This window comes from Helianthus annuus, chromosome 11 (genome assembly GCF_002127325.2).
Source record: "Helianthus annuus cultivar XRQ/B chromosome 11, HanXRQr2.0-SUNRISE, whole genome shotgun sequence".
Lineage (NCBI taxonomy): Eukaryota > Viridiplantae > Streptophyta > Magnoliopsida > Asterales > Asteraceae > Helianthus > Helianthus annuus.
In genome coordinates, this window is record NC_035443.2 from 79,467,165 (window position 1) to 79,494,168 (window position 27,004).

Sequence of the window (27,004 nt, forward strand, 5' to 3'; positions counted from 1 at the left end):
TCAAACTTTCATAAACTGATTCCGCTTGAACTTTAGTAATGATTCCGCTCCAAAAACTTATCTCGCTTGAAACTGTAGTCTTGCTATTTCGCTTGAAATTGAACATTGTGAACTTTTGAAACTGGAATCATGGACAACGAGTTTTATAATGCTTTTGCTGGTCCTATGAACATTACTCAGAGTGCGTTACTTGAAAATGAAACGGGGACTTCACAAAAACCACCTAAGCTTTTGGATATTGATGATTACAATGGTTGGTCCGAACATTTTGGTAACTGGGTTGATCCTTATCATTTGGATGCTTGGGAACACACTGAAGTTCCATATGAAAGGCCCACAAAGAACGGTAATCAGATAATGACAATCAGAGAAATGAGTGCTGAGGAGAAAAAGAAGTATAGAGATGAGAAATTGATGGTAAGTCTATTACAGCAAGCAATTAAAGAGGATATATTGATTCTGCTTCAACATGATGGGAGTGCATATTCGATCTGGACTAAATTGGAAGCAAAATTTCTGGGAAGTGATGATATGCTCAAAAACAAGATGTCACTCATGAAGAAAGAATTTGATCTATTCCGTGGTTTGAAATCTGAGAACACCAAGTAAATTATTGAAATATATTATAACTTGGTGAGAAATATGACGAAATTAGGCATTAAAAAGGATACAGATGAGATGATTGAAAAACTTGCTGATGCGTTACCATAGGATACTTGGGGAACGTATTTGATGATGTTGAGAAACAACAGAAAAGAATATAAAAAGTTAACGTTGGGAGAGTTCATCAAACATCTTGAAGCTCAAGAGATGGAGCAGAGAAAGATTGCTAGGATGAAGAACTATGATAGAGAACAAGACATCGGATTGTACTTTAAAAATGGTGTTAGTGAGAAGACAAATTTTTCTCCAAAGGTTGAAACTGCTTTTAATGCAAAAGGTTCTTCTGATAATTCATCTCAGGGATCAAGCAGCACAACAGGATTTTCTTCATTTCCAACATATGATCCACAGTTTTCTACAACAAAGAATGGCAAAATTCTTCAATGCAACATTGCTTTAAAACTTGAAGATGATCAGAATTATACTGAGGAAGTTGCTAAAAGCCATATGTCTTTGTTAGTTACAGTGCTTGAATCCTATGGAGGTTTAGTTGCAGGGAGGATCAGAAATCCAATGCTCACTAAAGAGGATTACGATCAAATTGATGCTGAGGAGATGGAATTGATGGATATAAAATGGTGTATGGCTAGTGTGTTGAGACGAGCTGAAAAATTCAAACAAATTACAGGCAGAGATGATTTTCGTGAGGCACATGTTTCAATTTTGGGCTTTGATAAATCAAAAGTTACTTGTTTTCGTTGCAGGGAAAAGGGGCATTTCAAGAGGGAGTGCACAAATCATGAAGCTAGTGGAGTTCAAAACCCTTTCGGAAACAATGATTACTACAAGACAGCGATTTATCATCAAGTTTCACAACAGCCATATCAACAACAACAGGCACCGCATCAAGCACAAACTGCACACGATAGAAAAGAAATTGAAGATTCAAAGAGAGCTTATCTGGTCAATCAGGACAAAGATGGTGGATTCAGCTGGGATAAATACATTCCAACGGACAGTAAAGTGTGTTTGGCAGATCAAGATGATGATCCACGACTGCACACTAGAATTGTCTGGCCACACGTTTAGTATCGATCTTTTCCCTGTCAAGCTTGGAAGCTTCGACGTCGTCATTGGTATGGATTGGTTATCCAAACACTGCGCTGAGATCCTCTGTCAAGAGAAAGCAGTTCGTATATGTCACACCCCCAAAATCCACCTGCGGAGTATCACCGCTTGGGAGCGTGACTGACCAGGACCAAGCCACCAATCATACAGAACATTGTATAAAGTAAAAGTAAATGCAATATAATCCAAACCAATTCCATATGAAAGGTGTTTCCAAAAAATAAGTAAGTTAACATCGTTTAGCGGAAGCGTATTATTGTAAAACCCATAGCAAATAAGTATCAATTATCAAAAGTGTTTAACAAGATAATCAAGATCCAAGCCCCACAACGACCAGCTCCTCCGTGTGCAAGCTCCATATACCTAACGTCCTGCAAGGCATGTAACAGAGGGTCAACATCTAGTTGAGCGAGTTCACAGAAAGTAAATGCGTAATAGTATGTTCATTTGCAACAGGTGGCTCTACTGGGCCGTTAGTACGTTCTATTGGTGGGGGCTTCCCACGTTGTATAACCACTAGACTACTCGTAACTATAAGTATCCTTCACAACCGAGGACAGTGATCAGTATAAGTATCCTGCACATCCGAGGATAGTGATCAGTATAGGTATCCTTCACAACCGAGGATAGTGATCAGTATAAGTATCCTTCACATCCGAGGATAGTGATCAGTATAAGTATCCTTCACAACCGAGGATAGTGATCAGTATAAGTATCCTTCACATCCGAGGATAGTGATCAGTATAAGTATCCTTCACATCCGAGGATAGTGATCAGTATGAGTATCCTTCACAACCGAGGATAGTAATATGGTAGTCTAGTCATAGTGTCAGTAGTGTATCTATTCAACCTTATCCTTTCAATCCCATTCCCAACACCCCGGGAATCCCATGCCTTGGTAAGAGTGTGAACTCACCTTGGTTTGCTCGGTATGCTATGCTCTAGGGTTTAACAATTGCCTAAGTCCGTTACACACGACCTAGGATATATTGCACATGATATAATGTAAGTGTTTGAAACCAATTATCAATTAGGGTTTACAAGTCTTGGCGTTCAATCAACTGTGTATGATAATCGATTACTGATTCAACTAACATGGTTTGCACATAAGCACAGTAATATACCACAATTACAGCAACATAGATATCACATCATGCAGAACAGAACCTGCTGTTATTGTATCACACAGTTCATTGTTTCAAATTGAATATCACATAATATCAGACAGGGCCTTGCCCTTCTAAAACTCAGACAGTATGGGGGGGGGGTCTCCCCTGTTCAAAAACTCGGATAGCACATGTAATCATCATACAACCTCGGACATACATGAAGCACACAAACTCGGTCACATTAACTTAATATACTCGGACCACTTGATTTTCATCAAATAAACTCGGCCCAACACATAACATAAATAAACCCGATCCAATCAAAGTATTATATTCGGACCACATGATAAACTCGGCCCACATAATTAAACTCGGTCCAAATTAAAGTGTTATGTTCGGACCCTATGATAAACTCGGTCCAATGGGAATTTAATAAACTCGGATATATATGAGAATCACTAAACTCGGTCCATTATAAGGTCATTAAACTCGGTCCACTATCTAATCATTAAACTCGGACCCAAACATCATTAGATAAACTCGGACATACATCACACATTGCATAAAGTCGGACCATTAACAAGATCACTAAACTCGGTCCCCTAACAAGATCAATAAACTCGGACCATTGTTTAATCAATAAACTCGGTCCATTCAATGAATGATAAACTCGGTCCATTCAAATAACCAACATACTCGGACCTTTAACAAATAATAAACTCGGACCTTATGAAGACATTAAACTCAGACATATGATATAACATTAAACTCAGACAGTTACATGCGTGAACTTCAATTTGCACAGAATCAATATGATCAGAACAGTTACGTTTTGTTATCACACGAACATGAAAACCCTAAATTCATACGTTTGTACAGTGCAATGATCAATCATCAATCTATCATTCAACCTATCTTGCTTCTACATCATCAAGCAATGATTCCACAACAACTCAAATCATTTTCATGAATCAGAAACAATCAATCATGCAGAGATTATCATATGAGAAACTAGGGTTTTGACACCAATCAATCAATCAACAATTTAACATCACACAATGATTAAACAATTACCTTGATTCGATTCTAGATGAATTTGCAATCAACCTTGATGCAAAAGACTTGTGATTCCAAGAATGATAAGAAGATGGTTGTAGAGGGGATTAGGGAATGTGGGTACGCGTTTTTGATTCTTGTGATGATTAGTGAATGATTAGTAAAAGAGATTAGGGTTAAGTATGGTTTAGTTTTCACTAACTACACTATCCACCCTCAATTTCTATATTTTACACAAGTACACCATCCCCTAACAATTTCACAATTCCACCACCATGTTCATATATTTACCAATTTCACCATTAACAAACAATCATGCACAATCACACAATTAAACATATCAGATTCCATGACAATCAATTGTGCGAGTAACAACTAAATAATACAAGAACGTGCAATAAAGGCGAAATAGAATCTTGGAAATTCGAGTTGTCACATTATCCCCAACTTAAAAGAAATTTCGTCCCGAAATTTGGTACGCACTCACTGAGGAAGCTAGGTAAGTTACATCGTTCACTGGTTTTCCTGGGGTGTCACATCATCCCCCCGTTGATTTGGAATTTCGTCCCGAAATTCAGTAGTAGTAGCTTCACCCTCAGTAGTGGTTGCATTGGTTTCGAATAACTGGGGGTACTTTTCTTTCATCTGATCTTCGCGTTCCCAGGTGTACTCTGGGCCACGTTGGGAGTTCCAACGAACTGGAACAAGAGGGATTCTCTTGTGTTTGAGGACGTTAACATCCCGGTCCGTGATTTCAACTGGTTCCTCGACGAACTGCAACCGCTCGTCGATAGTGAGTTCCTTAAAAGGAACTATGAGGGTCTCATCTGATAGGCATTTCTTCAGATTCGACACGTGAAATACATTGTGAACTGCACCGAGTTCAGCTGGTAGATTCAGTCTGTAGGCCACTGGGCCTATTCTTTCAGTGATTTCGAACGGTCCAACATACCGTGGATTGAGTTTGCCTCGTTTACCAAATCGAACCACACCCTTCCAGGGTGAGACTTTTAATAAGACCCGGTCCCCGACCTGAAATTCCAAAGGCTTGCTACGCTTGTCCGCGTAGGCTTTCTGACGGTCACGAGCTGCCGCCATACGTTGTCGTATCTGTGCAATCTTTTCTGTGGCGTCCACTACAATCTCTGGACCCGTAATCTGACTATCCCCCACCTCTGCCCAACAGAGAGGTGACCGGCATTTACGTCCGTACAATGCCTCGAATGGAGCGGCTTGTATGCTGGTGTGATAACTGTTATTATACGAAAACTCCACCAAAGGGAGATGCTTTTCCCAACCGTTGCCGAAATCAATAACACATGCCCGAAGCATGTCTTCAAGAGTTTGTATTGTGCGCTCAGACTGCCCATCCGTCTGAGGATGATATGCTGTGCTCATGTCTAATCGTGAGCCGAAAGATTTGTGCATCGCTGGCCATGGTTCTGAGGTGAATCGTGCATCCCGATCCGGAATAATGGAGGTGGGCACCCCGTGCCTCGAAACAACTTCTTTAAGATAGGTGTCTGCGAGAGTGGAGAACTTATCCGTTTTCCTTTATAGCCAGGAAGTGTGCAGACTTGGTAAGTCGATCCACGATTTCCCCATATTGTATCGTTCCCATGCTGAGATCTAGGTAAACCCGTAACGAAATCCATGGAAATTTCTTCCCCTTTCCACTGTGGTATCCTGGGTTGTTGAAGTAAGTCTAAGGGTTTCAGGTACTCTGTCTTGACTCTCGCACAAGTCAAACATTTGCCGACGTAAGTTGCAATGTGGGCTTTCATGCTAGGCCACCAATAAGTAGTTCTGATGTCGTGGTACGTTTTATCCGACCCCGGATGTACCGAGTAGCGAGACTTGTGTGCTTCATCCATCACAAGTTCTCGTAAACCGCCGCATAGTGGGACACAAATACGTCCTGTTACATAGTAGGCGCCGTCTTCCCTTTGTTCTAATCGTTGCCTTGAGCCACGCAAAGCTTCATCCTTTACGTTTTCCGGGTTCAATGCTTCCACCTGAGCATCTCGAATTTGTGCAGGGAGGTCGGACTGAATAGTGAGCTACAAAGCTCGTACCCGCCTAGGTAGAGTGTCTTTCCGACTGAGAGCATCAGCCACAACATTGGCTTTGCCTGGATGGTACTTGATATAGCATTCGAAATCATTAAGTAGTTCGACCCATCGTCGTTGACGCATGTTCAATTCCTTCTGCTTGAAGATATGCTCGAGACTCCTGTGATCGGTGTAAATAGTGCACTCGGTACCGTACAGGTAGTGTCGCCATATCTTAAGCGTAAAACAACAGCTCCCAGCTCTAAATCGTGCGTCGTGTAGTTCCGTTCATGAACCTTGAGTTAACGAGAGGCGTAGGCAATAACTTTATCCCGCTGCATCAATACACCACTAAGCCCCTGTATCGATGCGTCACAATAAACCACGAAGTCATCCGTGCCCTCGGGCAGTGAGAGGATAGGTGCGCTGCATAGTCTATCCTTCAGGTACTAAAAAGCAGTTTCCTGCGTACTACCCCATCTGTAAACGACACCTTTTTGTGTCAGCATAATAAGCGGCTGCGCGGTCTTAGAGAAGTCTTTGATAAACCGCCTGTAGTAACCCGCCAAACCCAAGAATTGGCGTATTTCCGTTGGTGTACGCGGTGCAGGCCAGTTCCTGATCGAACTTGTCTAGATAAGGTTTGCACATCCTGTTCATAAAATCCATGAAAACTGCAGGTGCGTTCGTAAGCCCGAATGGTATGACAAGAAACTCGTAATGGCCGCAGCGAGCTCTGAATGCTGTCTTGGAGACGTCCTCATCCTGGACTCTCAGCTGATGATAACCAGACCTTAGATCGACCTTGGAGTAGTAACTCGACCTTTGTAACTGGTCGAATAAGTCGTCATTGCGTGAAAGAGGATAACGGTTCTTCACTTTGACCTTGTTCAGTTCACGGTAATCAATTTCACATCCTGAAGGTGCCATCCTTCTTTTTCACCGATAATTGGTATCCAATAGTTCTTGTAGCTCCCCAAGGCGAAGAGATAGGTCGGATAAATCCCTTATCCAAGATTCCTGGTAGCTGCGTCGATAGTTCTTCCGATTCTGGTGGAGCTAAGCGATACGGTGTTCGAGCTATGGGTGCTGCTCCTGGAGCGAGCTCGATTTGAAATTCGTCCTGATGATTCGGCGGTAGACCAGGTAAATCCTTGCGAGACACCTGAGGAAAGTCGCGTACAACTGAATGGTCTTCCAACTTCTTTTCTTTCGCTGATGTGTCAGTAACGAGAGCCAAAATTGCGGTGTGGCCCTTCCGCAAACATTTCTGAGCCTTCAAGAAAGAGGTGATGCCAACCACGGCACCACTCTTGTCGCCTTGAACTTCGAGAGGTTCTTGACTAGAACGAGAAATGCGAACAATCTTTTCTTTGCATAGGATTTCTGCTTGCTGTTGCTGCTGTGCTTGAAACCGAACGGTAGCTGAACCCTTGCTGGAATACCCATCCTATTTCCGCTTGTTGTCACTAGGAGTAGCGGGAGTAGCAGTAGTGGTAACGGTAGTAATAGCGCTGATACAACTAGGCAGCCTGTTCTGTTCCACTGCCTGATCCGCGAGGCGATAAGCAAGACGCTGAATGTCTTGGATATTGTCGTGGTTAGCCGATGTAGCATGGCTCTGAATCTCTGAGGCTAGACCCTTGAGGTAAAATTCGATACGCTTGCTTGAAGGGTCCACCATTGTTGGACACAAGATGGTCAGTTCGTTCGACCGTTTCGTATAAGCATCAATTTCTGACCCCGTCATTTTCAAATGGCAAAGCTCCACTTCCAACTTGTGGATGTCATCACGCGTGCAGTATCCTCTTTTAATGCGTTCTTTGAATTTGTTCCAAGGGGGTGGCGTTAGCAGCTGCCAACCCTAGTATCTGTACTTGCGCGTTCCACCAGGTTAGCGCGATTCCTTCCAAAGTACCAGTGGCGTACTTGACCCTACGAGCCTCAGGGAATTTGCACATCTCGAATACTGACTCGAGCTTCCCAAACCAGTGGAGTAGTTCTACTGCTCCTTCTGTGCCACTGAATGTGCTTGGACGACAGTCCATGAAGTTCTTGAATGTGCAGACAGGTTGCTGTGCGTTCTGACTCGTTGCGCGAGAAAGATAGGTCAAGGTTAAGCGCGAGAGTTGGGCCACGAGAGTAGGATCTAACATCCTAGGATAGGTCTGTAATAGCAGGTTAAACCTCCTGCTTGTGCGGCTGTAAGCGCCGCATCAACTTGTTTGTTAATAAGAGCCGCCAACTGGGCTTGAGTCATGTCAACACGTCCAGACATGATCGAACAGTAAAGGTAGCATAGGTATGAATGGTTCGCGAGTAGGGCGACGACAGAAAAGTGTAGGCACATAGGTGTTCTTAAGCAGTAACAAGTAGTGAGCAAGGTAATGTAAGCATACTACGAGCAAAGTTCTATGCAGTTCTAGCAAGCAGGTAATAAACATAAACCTTATTACCTAGGATGTCGAGTCTTGCACGTGGAGCGAAGTGTCGTTGTGGTTCGTTGAGAGCACTGTTCTGGTTATAGTCTGGTTTTAATAAAACGTTTTCCCATATTAAAACCAAGTTCTCTATAACCAATGGCTCTGATACCAATCTGTCACACCCCCAAAATCCACCTGCGGAGTATCACCGCTTGGGAGCGTGACTGACCAGGACCAAGCCACCAATCATACAGAACATTGTATAAAGTAAAAGTAAATGCAATATAATCCAAACCAATTCCATATGAAAGGTGTTTCCAAAACATAAGTAAGTTAACATCGTTTAGCGGAAGCGTATTATTGTAAAACCCATAGCAAATAAGTATCAATTATCAAAAGTGTTTAACAAGATAATCAAGATCCAAGCCCCACAACGACCAGCTCCTTCGTGTGCAAGCTCCATATACCTAACGTCCTGCAAGGCATGTAACAGAGGGTCAACATCTAGTTGAGCGAGTTCACAAAAAGTAAATGCGTAATAGTATGTTCATTTGCAACAGGTGGCTCTACTGGGCCGTTAGTACGTTCTATTGGTGGGGGCTTCCCACGTTGTATAACCACTAGACTACTCGTAACTATAAGTATCCTTCACAACCGAGGACAGTGATCAGTATAAGTATCATGCACATCCGAGGATAGTGATCAGTATAGGTATCCTTCACAACTGAGGATAGTGATCAGTATAAGTATCCTTCACATCCGAGGATAGTGATCAGTATAAGTATCCTTCACAACCGAGGATAGTGATCAGTATAAGTATCCTTCACATCCGAGGATAGTGATCAGTATAAGTATCCTTCACATCCGAGGATAGTGATCAGTATGAGTATCCTTCACAACCGAGGATAGTAATATGGTAGTCTAGTCATAGTGTCAGTAGTGTATCTATTCAACCTTATCCTTTCAATCCCATTCCCAACACCCCGGGAATCCCATGCCTTGGTAAGAGTGTGAACTCACCTTGGTTTGCTCGGTATGCTATGCTCTAGGGTTTAACAATTGCCTAAGTCCGTTACACACGACCTAGGATATATTGCACATGATATAATGTAAGTGTTTGAAACCAATTATCAATTAGGGTTTACAAGTCTTGGCGTTGAATCAACTGTGTATGATAATCGATTACTGATTCAACTAACATGGTTTGCACATAAGCACAGTAATATACCACAATTACAGCAACATAGATATCACATCATGCAGAACAGAACCTGCTGTTATTGTATCACACAGTTCATTGTTTCAAATTGAATATCACATAATATCAGACAGGGCCTTGCCCTTCTAAAACTCAGACAGTATGGGGGGGGTCTCCCCTGTTCAAAAACTCGGATAGCACATGTAATCATCATACAACCTCGGACATACATGAAGCACACAAACTCGGTCACATTAACTTAATATACTCGGACCACTTGATTTTCATCAAATAAACTCGGCCCAACACATAACATAAATAAACCCGATCCAATCAAAGTATTATATTCGGACCACATGATAAACTCGGCCCACATAATTAAACTCGGTCCAAATTAAAGTGTTATGTTCGGACCCTATGATAAACTCGGTCCAATGGGAATTTAATAAACTCGGATATATATGAGAATCACTAAACTCGGTCCATTATAAGGTCATTAAACTCGGTCCACTATCTAATCATTAAACTCGGACCCAAACATCATTAGATAAACTCGGACATACATCACACATTGCATAAAGTCGGACCATTAACAAGATCACTAAACTCGGTCCCCTAACAAGATCAATAAACTCGGACCATTGTTTAATCAATAAACTCGGTCCATTCAATGAATGATAAACTCGGTCCATTCAAATAACCAACATACTCGGACCTTTAACAAATAATAAACTCGGACCTTATGAAGACATTAAACTCAGACATATGATATAACATTAAACTCAGACAGTTACATGCGTGAACTTCAATTTGCACAGAATCAATATGATCAGAACAGTTACGTTTTGTTATCACACGAACATGAAAACCCTAAATTCATACGTTTGTACAGTGCAATGATCAATCATCAATCTATCATTCAACCTATCTTGCTTCTACATCATCAAGCAATGATTCCACAACAACTCAAATCATTTTCATGAATCAGAAACAATCAATCATGCAGAGATTATCATATGAGAAACTAGGGTTTTGACACCAATCAATCAATCAACAATTTAACATCACACAATGATTAAACAATTACCTTGATTCGATTCTAGATGAATTTGCAATCAACCTTGATGCAAAAGACTTGTGATTCCAAGAATGATAAGAAGATGGTTGTAGAGGGGATTAGGGAATGTGGGTACGTGTTTTTGATTCTTGTGATGATTAGTGAATGATTAGTAAAAGAGATTAGGGTTAAGTATGGTTTAGTTTTCACTAACTACACTATCCACCCTCAATTTCTATATTTTACACAAGTACACCATCCCCTAACAATTTCACAATTCCACCACCATGTTCATATATTTACCAATTTCACCATTAACAAACAATCATGCACAATCACACAATTAAACATATCAGATTCCATGACAATCAGTTGTGCGAGTAACAACTAAATAATACAAGAACGTGCAATAAAGGCGAAATAGAATCTTGGAAATTCGAGTTGTCACAGTATACCTCGTCGTTCTGGCCAACCCCTCATCGTCCAAGGCAACAAAGGTGGAGAAGTCACAGGCATTATCTCGCTCCTGAAAGCCCAGAAGTGTTTACAAAAAGGGCACACCGCTATCCTAGCACTCGTCACCAACACCCACGAAAAGGAAAAGAGGATTGAAGATTTCCCTGTAGTACGTGACTATCCCGAGGTATTTCCTGAGGAACTACCTGGACTCCCTCCCCACCGTCAGGTCGAATTTCAAATCGAGCTAGCTCCCGGAGCAGCACCCATAGCTCGTGCACCGTACCGTTTAGCCCCTGCAGAACTGAAGGAACTCTCGACGCAACTACAGGAACTATTGGACAAAGGATTTATCCGTCCTAGTTCATCACCCTGGGGAGCCCCAGTACTCTTTGTCAAGAAGAAGGATGGCACATTCCGGATGTGCATCGACTATCGTGAGTTGAACAAGGTTACCATCAAGAATCGTTACCCTCTCCCGCGCATCGACGACCTATTCGATCAGCTGCAAGGATCGAGCTACTATTCTAAGATCGACCTGCGATCAGGCTATCATCAGTTGAGAGTACGTGACGAAGATATTTCCAAGACTGCGTTTAGGACCCGTTATGGTCACTATGAATTTCTCGTTATGCCTTTCGGAATGACCAACGCACCGGCAGTGTTCATGGATCTTATGAACCGCGTATGTAAGCCTTACCTCGACAAATTCGTGATCGTGTTTATCGACGACATTCTAATCTATTCAAAAAGTCAAGAAGAGCATGAACGACACCTACGCCTCATCCTCGAACTCTTACGCAAGGAACAATTGTACGCCAAATTCTCGAAGTGTGACTTTTGGCTTCGAGAAGTCCATTTCCTCGGCCATGTAGTTAATAAGAACGGAATTCATGTTGACCCAGCTAAGATCGAATCGATAAAGAACTGGCCTACGCCTAAGACTCCCACTGAAGTTCGCCAATTCTTGGGTTTGGCAGGCTACTACCGCAGATTCATTCAGGGATTCTCAAAGATTGCCCAACCCCTCACGACTCTTACTCAGAAAGGCATTGCCTACAAGTGGAATGAAGCACAGGAATCTGCTTTTCAGAGGCTTAAGGATAACCTCTGTAGCGCCCCTATTCTCTCGTTGCCTGAAGGCACTGACGACTTCGTAGTTTACTGCGATGCATCTATTCATGGGCTCGGTTGCGTGTTAATGCAACGCAAGAGAGTTATTGCCTACGCCTCACGACAACTCAAGACACACGAAAGAAACTACACAACGCATGACTTGGAACTAGGAGCAGTGATCTTTGCTCTTAAGATATGGAGACATTACCTGTACGGTACCAAGTGCACTATTTACACCGATCACAGGAGTCTCGAGCATATCTTTAGGCAAAAGGAATTGAACATGAGACAACGTCGATGGGTCGAACTCTTGAATGACTACGAATGTGCCATCAAGTATCATCCGGGCAAGGCCAATGTCGTGGCAGACGCCCTCAGCCGAAAGGACACTGTACCGAAGCGCGTGCGAGCATTGCAACTTACCATCCAGTCTAACCTCCCTACCCAGATCCGACATGCTCAGGTTGAAGCATTAAAACCGGAAAACATCAGGGCTGAATCTCTGCGAGGGTCGAGACAGCAACTAGAACAGAAGGAAGATGGCGCTTACTATCTAACAGGGCGCATTTGGGTCCCTCTCTATGGAGACTTACGTGAACTCGTGATGGACGAAGCCAACAAGTCCCGCTACTCAGTACATCCTGGTTCGGACAAGATGTACCACGACTTGAAGACTACATATTGGTGGCCTGGCATGAAGGCCCACATAGCAACATACGTCAGCAAATGTTTGACTTGCGCAAGAGTCAAGACAGAGTACCAGAAGCCAGCAGGTCTACTCCAACAACCAGAAATCCCGAAATGGAAATGGGAGCAAATTTCCATGGATTTTGTTACAGGGCTACCTAGGTCTCAACGCGGAAATGATACTATTTGGGTAATAGTAGATCGATTGACCAAGTCCGCACACTTTCTGGCTATTAAGGAAACAGACAAGTTTTCTACCTTGGCGGAGATTTACTTAAAGGAAGTAGTTTCGAGGCACGGGGTGCCAACCTCAATTATTTCCGACCGAGACGCTCGTTTTACTTCGGAATTGTGGCAAGCTATGCACAAATCCTTTGGCTCACGTTTGGACATGAGCACCGCTTATCACCCGCAAACGGATGGACAGTCTGAACGCACCATCCAAACCCTAGAAGACATGCTTAGAGCGTGTGTGATCGATTTTGGCAAGAACTGGGAGAAGCATCTACCGCTAGTAGAGTTCTCCTACAACAACAGCTACCACACTAGTATTCAAGCAGCACCTTTTGAGGCATTGTACGGTCGTAAATGCCGGTCACCTCTTTGCTGGGCGGAAATCGGTGATAGTCAAATCACGGGCCCAGAGATGGTGGTGGATACAACGGAAAAGATTGCCCAGATCAGACAACGCATGGCGGCAGCTCGTGACCGTCAGAAGAGTTACGCTGATAAGCGTAGGAAACCATTGGAATTCCAGGTCGGTGACCGGGTTCTACTTAAAGTCTCACCCTGGAAGGGTGTGGTTCGCTTTGGTAAACGGGGCAAGCTTAATCCGCGATATATCGGACCATTCGAAATTACCGAGAAAATCGGTAAGGTCGCTTATAGATTGAACTTGCCTGAAGAACTGAGTGCGGTACACAACGTATTTCACGTAGCTAACCTGAAGAAGTGTTTGTCGGACGAAACACTTGTGATTCCTTATAAGGAACTGACTATTGACGAACAGCTACACTTTACTGAGGAACCGATTGAAATCACTGATCGAGAGATCAAAATCCTCAAACGTAGCCAGATACCTCTTGTACGAGTCCGTTGGAACTCGCGACGTGGCCCAGAGTATACCTGGGAGCGGGAAGACCAGATGAAGCACAAGTATCCCCAGTTGTTCCCAAACGAAAACCCCAGCACTGAAGCTACAACCGAATTTCGGGACGAAATTCCAAACTAACGGGGGGATGATGTGACACCCCGTTGAAACGCTTTCACTTACGCTAGCTTGACAGTGGCTGCCTTAACTTTCGGGACGAAAGTTCCTAAAACTTGGGGATAATGTGACACTTCGGGTTTTCCCGGACAATCTTTCGATGTAACGTGTGTGTACGTATGTTTTATTAAATAAAAAAATTCATGAAACTATTCGTTGTTACATGCTATGTGTATTTATGTATATGTGTAATATATATATGTGTGTGTAATACTAGTGAGCCGGACCTGACTCGAGACATGCTCGGTCTCGAGTGAACAGTAGTGATGGGCCGTTTGGGCCTTGACACCCCTTAGCCCACCCGGAAACAACCCTTGACCCACTCGATATATATACCGGCCAACCCTCACCATTTTACCATTTTTGCAACATTTTCCCTCACACTCTCACACTCTCTACCTCTCACTAAAACCCCAAAACCCTAACCAAGATCACCTTCCTCTCCTTCCTCCTCCCTCTCGGATCAACCAACATCAAGAGCACCCTCGGTTCGAACTCGGAATCATCACTCGAAGGCTTCATCCTTGCACCAACTTGAACACCTTTGTGTCTCACTTGAATCGGTTAGTGTTATTATGTTCACTAGGTGTTTGTTACACAATGTTGATAAATTGCCTTGAAATGTTTGCATGATTGATTGGTTATTTAGTTGTTATTTGTTACTCTTGTTTGAGAAAAATAGAGTGCTTTCCGGTGGTTATTTGGTTAGATGTTTGGTTAGATCGATTATTGTTATATGTTTCGGATCATGTTAATAAAAGATATGTTATATTGTTTAGGATGAATGGTTTTTGTTATCCGAATGACATTAAGGGTTTGGTTAGAGGGTTTATACATAAATTTTGGATTGTTATTGAGGAATGTGGTTTGAATGTTGTTTGAATAAATGAAGAACACGTATGAAGATTTGATGAACATTCAAATATGCTAAGTTTGATCCAAATTGTGCACAAAACAGACAGGAAAACATGTTTAGTGGGGATAGTACACTGTTACATGAAAATGCAATTCTATTGGTCAGTACATTGCAGGTTCTAGAAGATTTGTTGTGCACGTAATCGCGGTTGCGAGTCGTAACCTTTGGTTGCGACTCGAGACCACATCAAGTCTTGTCGAGATCTCCCGGTTGCGAGTCGCAATCAACGCGTATCGAATCCGGTTGCGAGTCGTAACCACTGCTGCTAAGTCGGAACCGCCAGTTGCGAGTCGTAATCTCTGGTTGCGACTCGTAACCAAAACGTGATGAACCGAGACCTCGGTTGCGAGTCGTAACCTCGGTTGCGAGTCGCAACCACCCTGTCTCGACTGGGCTATTTTGGTGTTATTGGGCTTTAACTGTTGGGCTTTTTGTTGACTGGACTACGTGTTGTTGCTGCTGATTGTATGTTTAGGGCTGACCCCATTAACCCAACTCTTTGTTGTTACGTATTTGTTGTATGTGCTTGCTGTACGTGTTCGCTATGTGTTTATTTGTACCCAACTTGACCCATACTTGGTAACCATGCTAGGACGTGGTGACCAACATACTTGACCGGGTAAAATAATCTACCGAGCAACCCAAGGTGAGTTCACAACTTAAAAGCATGCGTCCCGGTGGTTTGGGACACGAGACTAAAACAACCCTATCCCCTTGTGAAGGGGATACCATTTACATTCCTTCCCTAGTTACTGGGAATAAACTTACTTTTCCTTACCTTGTATTGGGAAACCTTTTAGTTAATTACTGTTTATACGGAATGCAACCAAACGGCACTAAACGCAACTCTATCACTCAAGTCCCTACTACATAATACCGATTAGTCGCCGGGGCCAGGCGAACGGGTTATTAGTTGATAGCGCTATTTAGGTTTTACCAACCTCACACCGTGCCATGGTATGGGATCGGTCGTGAACTAATGTACTCAGGCATCCGTCAATGATGATAGAACATTGACATCGGGGCATCCTGCGGAAACGCAAACGGTTACCTAGTGTTCGGTATTGGAAAAACAGTTTAGTCGCTAACTTTTGGGGTAGCTCCCCATGGCATGTATAAACGGATAAATTAACTGGTGAAACAAGTTTTTGGAAATTAAAACTGGACAACTAGTGAACTCACTCAGCATTATTGTTGACCCCTTTACTGCATGCTTTGCAGGTAACCAGTGACGAAGGAGCTTGCTGCTTGGGAACGAGTAGTGTCTGTCCACCCTTGTGTTGGGTGTTACCTTATTTTGAACTATGAACCTTGTTTAAACTACCTTACTTATGCTTCCGCTACTTATTACTGTTTGAACTTGAAACCTTAAAACTCTGAACTTGATATTTGCTAATCTTATGGTTAGTAAGTATTACTTTTTGTTATCAATTTAATTAGTCAGTATAATTGGTGGCTGGACCCTGGTCAGTCACGCCCTCGAAGCGGGTGTTATCCGCAGGTGGAATTTGGGGGTGTGACATATTGGGCAGAAAAATACAGAAAGCTTAGGGAAGCCAAAGAGGAGAAATGGAGAAAAATTGAAGAAGAGGAGGAAGAAGAAGAAAGAAAAAAAGCTGAGGCTGAAGCCGAGAAAAAGAAAAATAACTGAGGTATTTCAAGTGAGAAGAACAGTCAAAGAAGTTCCAGAGTTTGAGATCAAAGCAGATGTTGAAGAAATCAAAGTTCCAGAAAAGTGTATGAATTTTGATTCTTTGATCAAGCAAAACAATGAGTTGCTACACAACATTAAAAGGTTGAAAGAATCATATGATACATTGAACAGAGAAATGAACAAGTACACCGAATCGAATAGTGAACAAGCTGTAGCAATGAATACACTCAAAGGAGCTTACATGAGACAACTTGATGACGTCAACTTCTACACAGAGAAGTGTGCTGAGCTGGAATTGAAGTTGGCAACACAAAGAATTGAAACTGAGAGAGTTAACAATTTATTAAAAAGTTACTCATGTTCTACTTTTGTTATTGACAGGATTTATCTGATTGTGGAAAAATTGAAGACGTTTGATGAAGAAAAGACTTCGGAAGAAAAGAAGTCCGAGACAGAAGAAGAGGATGAAGTGGAAATTTCTGGTAAGAAATCAAGTGTTGTTTACAATATATGTCCGCCCCCGGTCGAAAATGGATATTCACCTCGAAATTCAAATTCCGAAAGAGTCGAAAAGGCAATTAACTTACAATGGGAGTTTGTGTCGTCAGATAACTTACCAGAAAATATTGATGTCACGTTCACATTATCCGATACCGATCATGAGTCCAAGTTGATAAAAAGTGTGGTCGATCAGGTGTTAGACAAAGATGACATAGAGGAGTCAAAACAGGAGTCCAAATCCGAGTCAAAGTCTGAGTTCGATACGTTAAAGCCAACAATAAAAAAGGACAAACGGGTTTATGCTAAGGAATTTTTGCTATCAAAATCTAATTTGAATGATGAACCGGTCAAAGTCGCATATACTTTGAAAGATTCTGACAAATTATATTCTGATGAGATTTTTCCAATAAGAAGTGTTAAAATCGAAATGATTAAAAAGGTTTTCAAAATCACAGAAATTAATATTTCTGAAATAAAAGATTTAAATCTTTCTGGAAAACCTAAACAATACACTTCAAGAGATCAACAGAGAATTAACAAGAAAATGGGTTACAATTGTGGTTATAGTTTCCAAAAGAAACAAAACCATAATGGTAACTTCAAAAAGAAAGGTCTTGGATTTAATCAATCTAAAAACTATAAAAATGAGAAAATTTATAAACCAAAAACTGTTTTTGTTTCAGGAATAAGTGCTGAAAAAGAACAAAAGAGTTCATTCTGGAGGGAGACAAACAAAGAATTCCTTGCAAAGAAGCAAGACGACATGAAGAAAAGCGCTGCCCAGAAAAAGACAGAGACAAGAACATGTTTTCAATGCAAAACAGTCGGTCATATTGCCAGGAATTGTCCTAAGGCGATACAGACAAAACAGGGAGTCTCTAGTAAACTAAAAGAAAAAGTTGTTGAGAAAACTGAACTCTCCACTAGAAAATTTACAGGCTTTGAAAATTCAACTTTTGAGATAGGTGAATGTTCAAAGAATGTGGTTAAAAGAAAAAAAAATCTGAAAAACCAAAAATGGGTGGTTAAAGGTTCAGGAAACAGTTCTGGTGATGAATCTAATTCCATAAAATCAGAGGAGCCATGTGTTGATTAAAAAGGCTGAGAAACTAGTTCCAACTGTGGATGATGAAAATTTTCCACCACTAAAGGCTGAAAATTTTAAAAAGAAAGTTGGAAAAGTTGAAATTTCAAATCAATTTTATTCTGAAAAGAATAAGTTTGATGTTGAAAAAACTTTCAACGGAAATGTGAAGCACATTTTTGGCAAAATGATCAATGGTAAGGCCAAACGTATCAAAGAATTTTATGCTTCCAAAAGGAAAGTTCACAATTCTGTTGAAAGAAACAAAGAAGAAGAGGTTGTTTCACCCAAGGATGGTCAGGCTTGGGTGGATATATTTTTCAAAGAGTAAAAACCTGACTTGCCGGAGCTCCCAAGTTGGTAATCGTGGAGCATGAATCGGCATCTTACTTGAAAATGTTTTTGATTGAAAAAATCTAAAATATTGGAATTGCCGGAACTCCCAGGTAGTTAGTGTGGAGTAGGAATTGGCATTCTGAGATTTCAATGTGCAAGTGGTAAGTAATTGGTAAGCAAACCAACTTGTGGTTGAAAGATAAGGTTTGTTTGTTAGAAGATTGGTTTTTGATCTTACAAGTGGTAAATCAAGGTCATTAAATTGAACTTGATTTAACTTTCATCTAAAAAGATTGGTAAACAATGTGATGATCTTACCCCATTTTCCTATAAATGGTAAAATCATCAAAACTTATGTTTTCGAAAAACCATTTTTGATTAAAATAAACTTAAGTGTTTTGAGATCTAAATGGGAAAATAGTTTGTTAAGATGGGGAGTTCTGATTGTTTATGCCAAGTGAATGGCGATTTTAGGTGATTTGATATCAGTTGTCATGTTCTTGTACAATTTGTTTTCAAATTTCTTTTAATTGTGTTTGAATTTTAGGGGGAGTAAAAATTTCAGAAAATCCAAAAACATTAGAAAATTTGAAAAAGACAAAAACATGATAAAATCAAAAATGAGTTTTGTTGTATAAAAGAGGAAATGATAGTACATCAGTGGACGGTCACAACATGCTAAAGAAATGGAAAGTCAAATGTGATAAACAATCTCACTGCAGATGTGTTAGTAGGTTTTTACACACTTAGTAAATTGTGACGAGATATAAACCTTAATTCAAACTTGCTTATTTCACGGGGAACAAAATTTGGATATATAGGTAACCCCTGAAATCTTGTTTGAAGGGTCCCTTTTTCTGAGATACTAGGTCTTTATGCTTAGTGATATCTAGGGTATTATTCCGGGACTTCTGCTGAATGGAAATTCTGACCTAGTCCCCGTATAATACTTTCTGCAAATGCTTAAAATAAGCAACGCCCTCAGCATAAAAAATGATGAAACATTGCAAAATGCTAAATCATGTGCTGCTGTAAAAAAGATCCTATAAAGGGGACACACCTAAAGTCGAGCCGTCATCTCTCTGCAGAACGGAAGTTCTGACCTGAGCTCTCACAGTTTCGCATCTAACCCCTTACAGATATCATCTAGGTATACTCACCTGTAAGACTGAATATTGGGATCTGGATACGGGAGTATATTCAAATGGTGGGACACATGAATAAGTTTAAGAATCTAAAACACTAATATCGTATCTTGAAACAATTGAACTTTGTGTAAAGATTTAAGTGGACCAATATACTGACAATCTAGGTGAATTGTTTAGAACTTAAAATGAAATCAAGCTTAACGGTGTTAGTGATGTGTCTCAAAAACTGATATGATCCTCTTACACAAACTCACAAAAATATTATTTGTAAATATTTTCTTTACTGCATTTCATTTCTTTACACTCAAAAATCCAAAAAGATTTTAGTCTGTTTTAGCATAAATTCTGGAAAATACAAAAAGATTTTCGACAACTGGTGTTAAAAAGCTGATTTTCAAAATTCCAAGTGCTAAACTTGATGAACAGGTTTGGGAGAGAGAGTGTGTATAAAGAAATTTTGTTCACAAGTGATCGTTAAAGTTAAATCATTTTAGATGTTTTTGCAAATAGTTTCTAAATTTTCAATCTTGAAACTTTGAGAAACTTATGTGTTTGGTAGAGTTATGCAGGAAATGACAGGTTCCGACACATGAAGTTGTTGATTTCCAGACTATGATCCCAACAGATTGAAAGGGGGAGTCTGAAGGACAAAGTGCCAGATTCTGATTCAACATTCGAGGGAGAGGAGTTTGTTGGTGATAGAGATTGTGTATGGATGCTTACAATGGAGAATTCTTCAAAGAGAAGCACAAAGACTGATAAAGACTGAAGGTTTGACAACCGAAGACTCGATACTGAAGACTCCGTCAACATCCGAGGGGGAGTTTGTTGGTGCATCCGTCTGTCGCCTACGTCTTGTATCGAGTCTTGTTTAGAGTTAGCTAGCATAGGGCTCGGAATCCAAGAAAGTGAGTTTTGTAAGTGATTCCGCTTGAAATGACCATTTGTCATTTCAAGCGAAACCACAACATGCTGATTCCGTTCGAAGTTGTCTAGAGTCTGATTTCGCTTAAGTTATCATTGAGTGATTCTGCTTGAACCTTTCAGGTCATGTTCAAGCGGAATAGGGACTACTATAAATAGGTGAGTGTTAGAGCGAAATCAGGGGTCTGATCTTCTGGTGAGCCACGAAGTGCTGCCGAAGTGTTGTTGTTCTTGTAAAAGGTTTCTACATCAATAAAATCACCAGTTTAAAGTTTAAAGTGAATACGGATGAGATAACACTAATTCATTAGTTTCCGCCTGTTGAATTGGTGAATTACTCTTCTGATAGACTCATTTGGGTCCGAATACGATCCTACACCCTATATATATATATATATATATATATATATATATATATATATAGGGGAAGGTTCAAATGAAAACCACTAGTTATTGTGAAAACTCGAAAACTAATTAAAAAAAGCCAAAAATACATACAAAAAAATTTTTGTTTTTAATTTTTTTTGCAATCAAAATTTCGCAGGTTTTTTAATATAAAAAAAAATTCAAAAAAAAAAAAAATTTTTGTGTAGTGCACATGTGTAATACTGCACATATGTATGTGTACTACACATGTGCATTACACAATTTTTTTTTTTTTTTTTTTTGAAAAAAAGTTTTTTTTATATATAAAAACTAGCGATTTTTATAAAAAAAAATTGAAAAAAAAAATTTTTTTGTGTGTTTTTTAGGCTTTTTTTAGTTAGTTTTCGAGTTTTCACAATAAAAGTGGTTTTCATTTGAACCATCCCCTATAGGTAGACATGACCATAAAGACAAAAAAGATGCAGGTCTTAAATATCTAACTTCCCAAGGCAACTTTGAAAGGAGAGATGGGACACTTCAAGGCAAGAGATAAATGCAAAAAGAAACACGTATCTTGCAACAAGAAGACTCATCATGAATAAAGGCCTATAAAAAAGGGAAAAGAGGAGGAGGAAAGGCATCGGTCTTCACTCATGTATTAGAATGTTTTCTTTCATGTAATAAAAGTCTTTTGTATTTTCAAGAGTGTTTAGAGTGTTTTTATTTTCCCTTTTGTAAGATATTTCCCTTTGTAAGATTTCCACAAAGTATTCATATATATATATATAGGGGAAGGTTCAAATGAAAACCACTAGTTATTGTGAAAACTCGAAAACTAATTAAAAAAAGCCAAAAAAAATACAAAAAATTTTTTTTTTTTAATTTTTTTTTTGCAATCAAAATTTCGCAGGTTTTTTAATATAAAAAAAAAATTTTCAAAAAAAAAAAAAAAAATTTTGTGTAGTGCACATGTGTAATACTGCACATATGTATGTGTACTACACATGTGTATTATTACACATGTGCACTACACAAATTTTTTTTTTTTTTTGAAAAAAAGTTTTTTTTTTATATATAAAAACTAGCGATTTTTATAAAAAAAAATTGAAAAAAGAAAAAAAAAAATTTTGTGTGTTTTTTAGGCTTTTTTTAGTTAGTTTTCGAGTTTTCACAATAAAAGTGCTTTTTTTAGTTAGTTTGCGAGAACCACCTTTATTGCGAGAACCGCAAGAACTAATGTGAACACAACAAAATAAACCCACTACACAACAAAAAACCTAAAAATCCTAACCCCCCCCCCCACTCCACCCCCCGAAAAAAAAACCTAAACCCCCTGCACCCCCCCCCCAAGCTAAATGCTAAAAACTAAACCCCCAAAAAAACTAAAAAAATCTTAAAAAATCTAAAAAACACACAAAATAGAATTAATATTTTTTTATTTAAATCGTAAAATTTTTTTTTATTTTTTTTATTAACGAAAAGTAGCAATTTTTTCAAAAAAAAAAAAAAAAACTAAAAAAGAAAAAAGTTGGTGTGTTTTTTAGATTTTGTGAGTACATATGTCTATCGCTTCCGTCAATCACATATCGTAGCTGAATCAGATGATCAAGACATGGTTCAAATATAAAGTTCATATGCTTAAAATGTTGATTCGTACGAATCATTGTATGTGGGTTCGTACGAAGGGAGCTTGAAATGTTGATTCGTACATAGTCCCTCCGTAGGTTCATACGAACCGAGATCTTCCGTAGGTAGTTTAGTACGAATGGACTACTCCTATATATACTTGTCTTGTCTAGTTCATTTGTAAACTTGGAGCATTATAGAGGCAAAACTCTGCTCGTGTAATTTTGAGGTTGTAAACGTTTATCATCAATAGAAATCAGTGTTAATTACTTCCTTGTGTTCAATCTACACACGTACTTAGATTTCGCACAAGATACGTGTTCTACTCATTCAACGGTTATAGATTCGATCCTCAGGGCGAATCCACAAGTGGTATCAGAGCGGGTTATTGTTTGCACGGATTGAAAACACAAAGATTCAAGCATCTTCATCAGATTCAGAGCTGAATTTATCATCCTCTACACATATCTTCTTCTACTCATCTTCTACACTTCTTTTTGAATTTTAAACACAGATTTACAAAGATTTCACGGTTAAAACTGGCTAAATTTTGGATATGTTGTGTGAAAACCAGTTTTAATCAATCCTACAAAGTTGTTTCAGATCAAACGTCTAACAAATTCGTCATCAAATCATTGAAAAACATGGCTGAAAGTATTCGAACAGTTACGAACGAAGTTGGTTGTTGATTCGTACGAATCTACATACTCTGCATTCGTACGAAGCTACTGGAAATTAAAGTTTTCATCAAAGATCAGTGAGTGCATTCGTACGAATCTAGATTCAGTTCATTCGTATGAATCGAGGAACAAGTTTTATCTTTGGTTATTGTGGTTGATTTGTCGCAACCCCCGACCCCTACCCCGGGAGCGGGCGGCCGCAAGATCCAGATTGGTGGTATCGATGTTTATTAATTTGGCAGCGGAAATAAACATGAGGACTGTAGTTAGGAAATAGTTTATCTGAGTTAAAACACCACATTTTTATAAATAATAAATACATGGGTAAAACCCAAGTTTCTATTACAAATATGTTTAGAGGGATAAACCCTTATTTTATTGAAATAAAACTTCTTTCTTGTTTAGGTAACTTTCATAGCCACTTTTCCAAGCCTTCATTGCTCTCCAGCTGGCTTCTATGTGGCTTTCACATTTTGTTACCTGAAACGCGTTTTAAAAAGTTTTATCAGCAAGAAATACTGGTGAGTGCATCCCAGTTTAATCAAAACAGGCTTTTATATTATTACCGTATTGAGAGCGATTACAATGTTTTTATCTACCCAATTACCACCCATGGTACTGTAAATCCTGACTTGTGGTCATGCTACTACTCATAGTGTAGTAACAAGTAATGTATACAAAACCCCAACATACCGGCAGTAATTGTAGAATACACAGACTCAATTACTGTTAAATATACTTTAAAATAATTGAGGTCTTGTAAAAACAGTTTACAAAAAGGGGAATGACTCACATTGTTGTTTTAGATAATACTACTGCTTTCTAGTGACTTCCTGGTTATAATCTATCAAAATTAAACAATGCACACGTGTTAGTAAGATAACCCAATTTACATTAGCTATACTCCCGAGATAGAACTCCAAGGACTGAGTCAGGCGGAGCCTTGACATATGTTACGGAGCTCTAGATCAATCGGGCAGAGTAACTAATACGTAACCGGGGGTTATAATACTTACAACGAGGCAGAGCTTCGCTTTTTATGGGTATTAAACTGGGCAACACTATTTCTATTATAGGGACAGAGGAAAGAAAAAGAATTGAGCGACTGAAACTGAAGCTCTCGACCCCTTTTATAGGTCTGATCGATGGTCGGCTCGCGGCCTGCGACGGGCGCTTCTATATCTCTCGCGGCCTGCGAGAGAACTAGGGTAGGCCCTAGCTTCGTCGACGCAACCCCCTAGACCCAACACATATCGGACACGTGGCATCACGAGGGCTCGCCTGGTGCCACCTTGTCGCGGCCCGCGACAAACCCAGAGATATGGGTCGCGCCCCGCGAGAGCCCCAAAATTTTGTTTTTATTTGATTTTTAATAATATAAAGTTATTTTAGGGTTATTTTTCGTATACAGTGTGTATTTTAGGATGTATAGGAGTATTGTAAGGGTTTTGGGAGAGTTGTTATATCCTCCCCACCTTGTTTTAGATCCCGTCCTCGAGGTCTACTGGAACAGGTGTGGATATTTCCTCTACATCTCTGACTCGAGCTCCCAAGTGTATTCTGGTCCTCTCTTGGAATCCCATTTCACTTTGACTAGAACTAATCTCTTGTGTTTGAGATTCTTAATCTTTCCGTCTTCAATTTGTAGGGGTTTTTCCACAAACTTAAGTTTCTCATTTACCTCTATGTCCTTAAGAGGTATCATTAATGATTCATCTGCTAAGCACTTCTTGAGATTACATACATGAAATAGATCATGTATTCCCACCATTTCCTTTGGTAGTTGTAGCTGGTAAGCTACTGGTCCTTTTCTTCTAAAAATCTCAAAAGGTCCAACATACCTGGGGCTTAACTTTCCTCTTTTTGTGAATCTGACTACTCCTTTCCATGGATAAACTTTTAATAATACTTTATCTCGTACTTGAAATTCCAACGGTTTTCGCCTGTTATTAGCACAACTCTTTTGGCGATCGCGTGCTGCTTTTGGTCTTTACTTGACTTGAATAATCTTGTCCGTTGTTTCCTGTACTATCTCTGGTCCAGACAGTTGCTTTTCTCTAATTTTTTCCCAACAGACTAGAGTTCGGCACTTTCGTCCATAAAGTGCTTCAAATGGTGCGGCATTGATACTGGTATGATTGTTGTTATTGTAGGAAAATTCTATTAGTGGTAAATGATTGTCCCAATTTCCTCTGAAATCAATTACACAAGCTCTAAGAATATCCTCCATTGTCTGAATTGTCCTTTCGCTTTGTCCGTCCGTTTGAGGATGATAAGTAGTGCTTAGATTTAACTTGGTTTCCATTGCTTTTTGGAGACTAGTCCAAAAATGAGAAGTAAAATGGCTATCTCTATCAGAAACAATAGATAAAGGAATTCCATGTAATGAAACTATTTCATTTACATATAACTTGGTTAATTGTTCCATACTGAAAGTTTCCTTCATTGATAAGAAATGAGCAGAGTTGATTAATCTGTCTATAATCACCCAGATTGTATCATTACCTTTCCGTGTCTTGGGTAACTTAGTAACAAAATCCATTTTTATCAATTCCCATTTCCATATTGGCATTTCGAGTTGCTGTAATAAACCTGAGGGTTTCTGATGTTCAGCTTTAACTTGTGAACAGATTAGACACTTAGCAACATAGGTAGCTATATCCTTCTTCATTCCTATCCACCCAGAAATTCTTTCTTAAGTCTTGATACATTTTATCATTACCAGGATGTATCGTATACTTAGACTTATGGGTTTCATCTAAAATTTGGTGGCGTAGGTTTCCTTGTTTGGGTATCCAGATTCTTTTCTTATGGAATCTCCAAATTCCATCTGTTCCTTGTTCTAACTCCTTAATCATTCCTTTTATTTTTTCAGTATCGTCCTTGATTACTGATTCCTGTATTTTTCTAATTTTCTCATTTAAATCTATCTGCAAATTTAACTTGAGAGAACGCACTCGTTTTGGCTTTTCATGATACTTTCGACTTAAAGCATTAGCTACTACATTAGCCTTTCCCTCATGATACTGGATTTCACAATCAAAATCACTAAGAATTTCCATCCATCGTCTCTGTCTCATATTTAACTCCTTTTGTCCGAAAACATATCTTAGATTCTTATGATCGGTGAAAATAGCAAACTTGCTACCGTAAAGATAGTGTCTCCATATTTTAAGGACAAAAATTATGGCTCCTAACTCTAGATCATTGGTTGTATAATTTTCTTCACGATTCTAAAGTTGTCTTGAGGCATAGGCTATAACCTTTTGACGCTGCATCAACACACATCCATAACCTAACTTAGAAGCGTCACAGTAGACTATAAAGTCTCCAGTTCCTTCTAGTAACGCGAGTATAAGTGCGTTGGTTAATCTTTGCTTAAGAATTCTAAAAGCTTCTTCCTGTTTTGGTCCCCATTCAAACTTAGCTGATTTACAGGTCAGTTTGGTTAATGGAATGGCTATTCTAGAGAAATCTCGGATAAACCGTCTATAATATCCTGCCAGTCCAAGAAAACTCCTTACTTCCGTTGGTGATTCAGGGACTTTCCATTTAGTAATCGCCTTGAACTTTGTGGAATCCACATGAATTCCTTCATGATTAACTAGATGTCCAAGA

General features: G+C 39.7%; 1 protein-coding gene across 1 annotated transcript; it reads left to right on the forward strand.

Moving 5' to 3' along the window:
* The first annotated feature begins 357 nt into the window (after positions 1-357).
* LOC110876793 lies at positions 358-20,559 on the forward strand. The gene is made up of 5 exons (XM_022124955.1): positions 358-417; positions 16,600-17,021; positions 17,103-17,203; positions 17,906-18,045; positions 20,416-20,559. The coding sequence occupies exons 1-5, from the start codon at positions 358-360 to the stop codon at positions 20,557-20,559; spliced, it is 867 nt and encodes a 288-aa protein (XP_021980647.1).
* Positions 20,560-27,004: the final 6,445 nt, after the last annotated feature.